Source organism: Myotis brandtii, unplaced genomic scaffold, assembly GCF_000412655.1.
Source record: "Myotis brandtii unplaced genomic scaffold, ASM41265v1 scaffold644, whole genome shotgun sequence".
NCBI classification, from domain to species: Eukaryota; Metazoa; Chordata; class Mammalia; order Chiroptera; family Vespertilionidae; genus Myotis; species Myotis brandtii.
This window is the reverse complement of record NW_005370482.1, coordinates 490,210-496,209: the sequence shown is the minus strand read 5'-3', so window position 1 is coordinate 496,209 and position 6,000 is coordinate 490,210. Positions and strand designations below refer to the sequence as shown.

Genomic DNA, 6,000 nt, shown 5'->3' with positions numbered 1-6,000 from the left:
CCAGGTGGAGCTGCTGCTGGTGGCCGACGCGTCCATGGCACGGCTGTACGGCCGGGGCCTGCAGCATTACTTGCTGACCTTGGCCTCCATCGCCAACCGGCTGTACAGCCACGCCAGCATCGAGAACCACATCCGCCTGGCCGTGGTGAAGGTGGTGGTGCTGGGCGACAAGGACAAGAGCCTGGAGGTGAGCAAGAACGCGGCCACCACGCTCAAGAACTTCTGCAAGTGGCAGCACCAGCACAACCAGCTGGGGGACGACCACGAGGAGCACTACGATGCCGCCATCCTCTTTACTCGCCAGGTAGGTCCAGCCGGGCGGACGGAGGTCGGGCCGTGGGACAGCCATACTGGTTGCTGGCGTCTTCTGAAAACCACCTGCCACTCTGGATATGCTGACCTGCTTCTTGCAGGACACCCACTCTGCTCCTGTATTCAGGGTAACCCCAGCAGCCACCCCCACCTTAAAGAACCAGAGCTGCTTAGACAATCAATCAATCAATCAATCAGGCAGGCAGGATGTCTCTAGTCCAAGATATGGTGTCATGGATGCATCAGTAGGATAAGAAGGGACTAGAATGCTCGGGGAAATGAAGATAGCTAAGTGGGGAAGGGGAAAAGCAAGTTTGTCTTGGAAATCAGGGAAAATAGAACTTTGTCCAACTTCATGGAATGGGCTTGATGGGTCCATCCATTGTAGTCATTTTTATCCATCACCTTCCTTTGTGATGTTCATACATTCTTATTTAAACCTCGTCCACATTCAGTTGAGGGAAGAGTTTCCGAAGGAAGGACTCTTTAGTCAGTCTGGCTTCCAGATGAGGTTCTTGCATGTCCACCCTGTTGGAATCTCATTCCTGGGAAGGAAGGAATGCAGGAGGGTGAGGAGAATGTAGAAACCCAATTTTGTGAGGTTCCTTGGTTAGAAACCCAATCTTGTGAGGTTTCTTGGTAACGCCTTTGGCTTGGATGCCCAGTGCACCGCCAGCACTGCCTGCTCAGTGAAAGGTCACACTCAGCTTACATTTTTTGTGTTTGGGATGAATGTTTCTGAAGCTCCAGTGTGGAAAGATCTTGGGCAAAGAGTTAAGACATGGGGCAGAATGTTTTCTCAGGATTTCCTCTTTTAAGGAAGACGGTGACCGAAAGGGAAACACATTGATCTTTATAGGCCCAGAGGTTCTATTTGCACAATCTCTATTTGCACAATCATCAGACACCATGTGAGTGTGACATTCAGACACCAAAGTCTGAGCTGGTTGTGAGCCTGGCTTGCTCAGTCAGCTCTGAGCCTCAATTTGCACAACTCTTCTCTAACTGGTAGTTTTAAGTTGTGCCTCTCAGATACCTGGTAAGAAGCGACTTTTAAAGCTCATTCTTTAAGTGTTTGAGATCCACCTAGTATAGATGAAGGATTAGAAACTTTGAAAGAGTATGCAAAACCTTGGGACGAAATGGAGCAACCAGAGCTAGGATAGGAAATGCAATGGTGGCTTGCAGGAGGTTTTAGAATCACAGAGCTCCACTACCAAATTCCCCCCTTTTTTTTTTTTCACTAAGGTACCCCTGGCATGAAGAAAACGTGTTGATAAATTTGGAGTGGAGAAACACTTGTGGTTTCTGGGGTAGACATAAATGTAAACCACAAGTAAACAAAGACAGCAGAGGGCAGCAGCTTAGGGAGAACCCGGCAGGACACAGTGCTATGCACCATGGAAAATCTGTCTCCTCATGAACTGATCTCCGGGAAACATCCTTTCATTTCTCTGCACAACATGCACCTTTGAAACGGAAGAACATTCGTTTTGCAGCCTTCAGTGTCAAGTTCTCCTGTAAAACTATTTCTTTCTTCTTTGGTTTCCAAGTTCTTTTTTTTTTTTTTTTGAGCAACTTTCCATGTCTGGATTTCTTGCTTTGCTCCATCACAAGAGGCTGCCAAGAAGGAGGCTCCAGAGAGTTTATGGAAGGAAGTTCTGTAAAGACAAAGGGAAAAATACTTTTGTAGGCAAACTGCTCCAAAGAGTAGGTCATTTTAATGCTTCACTTTCCTTTTTAAATGCAAATGCACATTCCATACTTTTTTAAAAATAAATAAAAATTAATAGAAGACTGTTACGTCTTACCTCCTGCCCCACAGTTTTCCTAATTGCTTCCCTGGAAAAGGGAAAACTAGTCAGTGATTCTAAATGATGTCTGTTGCTTTTTCTGGATTTGTTTTTAGTTTTGGGTAGCTAACATTTCCTATTTTCCAAGCTCTGAAACCTACCAGTATATTTTAAATCGATGAACGCAAAGGAGAAATAAATGAACAGTCTATCTTATTGCTCATAAGTATCATAATAACACTTATTTCTTGTTTGGTCCACACATGGAAAGTATTTTGCATGGGCCCTCTCTGGCCTCCTCACCAAGCAGCATCACACTTTTAGTAAAGCAGTTGCCATTTAGTTTGGGGCTGGCCTTCTGGTATATACATCAAACTGGATGAGAACCAAATATCTGAAAAGCGTGTGTGTTATGCATACATGCACCTCATTTAAAAGAGTGCTATTAATTAAGGAGCTGAGAAAAATACTCTGAGGCCCTTAGGCAGCATGCACTTGAGCGTACTTCAAAAATGCAAAGTTAATCTCCACCTAATACTTCAGAATGTGGAAAACACATTCTGGGCTAGAGGAGAAATGATCTGAGCTCTCCTATCCCAGGGAAATCAGATCTCTTAAGACCTAGAGAAATGTGTTCGCAGCTATTTCTTTTCAATGGGAACTACCCAGAGTTGGCACCAGGATCCTACTTTTACAACTCTGTTTTGATGTCATAAATCCGTTGCTTAGCAGCCAGACGCCAAGCCATGAAATCCATGTTTTGATGGGCTCTGAGCTCTGTTCAAATTTTGTGTCCAGCTGTCTTCTGCTAAATTACTTGTTTTTCGGGCATGAAGCAACTGTGTGAGGATGTGTTTTCCACCCCTGTTTACTAGCTGAGGCCACCTTGAGCGTTGTGTCCGGGAGTCAGCAGAATAGTGCTAGTAATTCATTTATCAAACTGACACGCTTCATTGTCAGGACTGTCCCCCAGCACTCAGTACTGTACTAATTAGAGAAACTTTAGCACCAGTCAGTTTTCTGGCCCAAGAGTCGTTTTTCATTCTGGAATGGCACTTATGCTGGAATTCACACCACTTGTGCCATCAAGCAGCCGAAATCCAATCTTCCCAGGATTTAATTGTACTTTCCAGAGTTCTTTCCTTATTCCTAGCTTCTTCTTTTATTTTAAAGTAGTTTCTTTAAAGATAAACTCTTAAGCCCATTTTGGAGACCATGCACTCTTCTTTAGAAGCAAGACCCCTACCTGCTTGATATGAAAATTGGCAGGTGTTTAACATCCCCCAACTGGGACAACACCAATGAAAGCTTCACTCATTCGTGGATGGAAAGCATTGGATTGTCATTGAACCAGCTTTGAGACTATGCAATATAAAAGGTTCATTCACTTTCATTATTAATTATCAGTGTGGCAGTCAGTAGGCAGTTGCCTCTCAGCTAATACCTCTTTATGTTGTGTTTTATAATGCTGTGGTGGGGACTCCACTGATAGCGTTTCTTCTTTCCCATCTGGCTTCTTGTTAGGTGCAGACAATAGGTGGCCCTACAAGGAGGCCAGACGCTTGGAGGAGGCAGAAGGATGTGCTTTTTCTTATTTGCTTGCTGACTGGACTGGCAAAATCCATCTCATATTTGAGTTCAAATCCCATTTAAAGCCAAAATGAACCCTTAGCAAGAATTTATAGCCTATAGGTCAACCCCAATTAATAAAAGGCAAAATAACTCAGAAATGGGAAGATTGGGGCAGGTTGAGCAGCTCTAGTTGACATTTGAAAAATGATTGATGAATTGAAAGTTGCTAAGAGAGTAGACCTTAAAAATTTTCATCACAAGAAAAAAAACTGTCATCGTGTGGAAATGGATGTTAACTAGACTTACTGTGGTAATAATTTTACGATATGTGCATATATCGAATCATTATGTTGTATACTTGAAACTAATATAACATTATAAGTCAATTATATAACAATTAAAAACAAAGAAATTGTGAGGAATATTCTAAAAAGTCTAAAATCTATTAGAGACAATATAGCACAATACACAGAACCTATTTCATTATTGTCTTTCTCATAGAGTACATGCCAATACTGCAGATTGAAAATACCGGTTCCTTCCCACCAGGTCTTATAACCAGGGGAGATGAATCAGATAAATGTATAAGTCACTCTAATGTTAGGAAACTCTGATCAATGCTACAACTGAGCTAAAAACAAAGTCTGCAAAAGGAGAGAAGAGGGAACAATCAATTTTATCTATGGATCTTTATACAGGCTTCATTGCACATGTACAATTGAGTTGATCATTGAAGGATGGTTAGGTATTTTTTGGAACCACCCAGCTTTCAATGAGCATTTTTTACATATTATCCATAATCATTAACAGTTTTACAATGAATCTTTCAACAATCTGCAACTTAGCATCATTGTTGTGATTTGACAGAGAAGGACACTTATACAAAGAGAAATAGAGATAATCTTTTAAGAGTTACAGCTGACAAATGACAGAGAAGATTGTCTGGTCTATATCTAGTGTTCTCTAACCTAAAAATGTTATAATAAAAATATGCATATATTCAATATGTTCTTAATAGGCAGAGAGGGATTCAGAGGCTTAAAAAGTGGTCACTTTCCTAAGAATCTTTTAAGGAAAGAGACAAGGAAATGGGTCATTGCTGTACAGCATGATAACTTTTATGATAGATGAGGTCATTAGATATCATGCAAGTACATAAGAAGGTTGACTGACCCATCTGGTTCAATTTGGAAGAAAGAGTAGGAGTTAGCCAGACTCATAGGAGGAGACAGGCATTGTAGACACACAAAACGATCATGGCCCAGAGGCAATATGGTGATTCTGTGAAATGGAGGGGGTGATATGTGATAGGACAGACAATATCAGAGTGGAAGGGTGATAGGTTAATCTAGAGAAGACAATAACAATCAAATTATAGAGGGAGAATGAGAAGGAGAACTTTAGTATCTCTTCCTTTAGGACACTAATCCTAATGGATCAGGGCCCCACCCTTATGTTCTCATTTATTCTTAATTCTTAATTACCTCCTTATGGGCCCTATCTCCAAATTCAATCACACTGGGGATTTAAGGATTCAACATACAAATTTGGGCCTGGGGGGAACCCAAGTCAGTTTATAGCTTTGTGCTAAAGAGTTCAAATTGTAAACTAAATTCAAAGAATATCTATGGAAGGAAACAACAGTGACCAGAGGTGTGTTCTGGAAAAAACCTTCTGGCCTATATGGTTGTGTGGATCCAGTAATCTTCAAGAGGAGACTTGGGGTGGTCTAAATGAAAGCAATGGCACCAGAAAATAGAGAAGCAGAGATCAAGTTAAGAAGTGTAAATTAAGATGGATGTGAGTTAATTCATCCTTTTTGGCAGAGGAATATTGAGGCTAAGATTTGGGGCCAAAATTGATGAGATATGCAAGGAATAATGGACAAGATGGATCATGAAGGTGCAGTTGAGGCTGACAGGAAGCTTGGGTTGCATTGTGCATGGATGAATGGAGGCTAAGATTGTGTCTTTTAAATTTTGGAGGAATGGAGGAATCTTATAAGATCTGGGGTCTATTGTATATATGTACCACAACCTTTTTATACACTCGTCTGCTGATGGGCACTTGGATTGCTTTCATATCTTGGCTATTGTAAATAGCGCTGCAATGAACATAAGGGTGCATATATTCTTTTGAATTAGTGTTTTGGAAATATCAGAGAACACTTAGTAAAGTATGTGATTGTCTAACCACTATGGTGTATGTACATATGAAACTAGTACAAAATAATATTGAATGTAAATTGTAATTGAAAAATAAAATATATTAAAAAAAGATCTGGGGTCTAAACATATAGGTAGGGAAGTTACAAGAGGCAATG

At 41.0% G+C, this 6,000-nt stretch overlaps 1 protein-coding gene across 1 annotated transcript in view; it reads left to right on the top strand.

The window, feature by feature from the left end:
* Positions 1–6: 6 nt before the first annotated feature.
* Positions 7–6,000, top strand: part of ADAMTS5 (ADAM metallopeptidase with thrombospondin type 1 motif, 5) — a 54,348-nt gene continuing 48,354 nt past the window's right edge. The window contains exon 1 of the mRNA XM_005880649.2: positions 7–304. Within this exon, the coding sequence (XP_005880711.2) occupies positions 35–304 (270 nt within the window). The 5' untranslated portion in view covers positions 7–34. The remainder of the gene's footprint in view (positions 305–6,000) is intronic.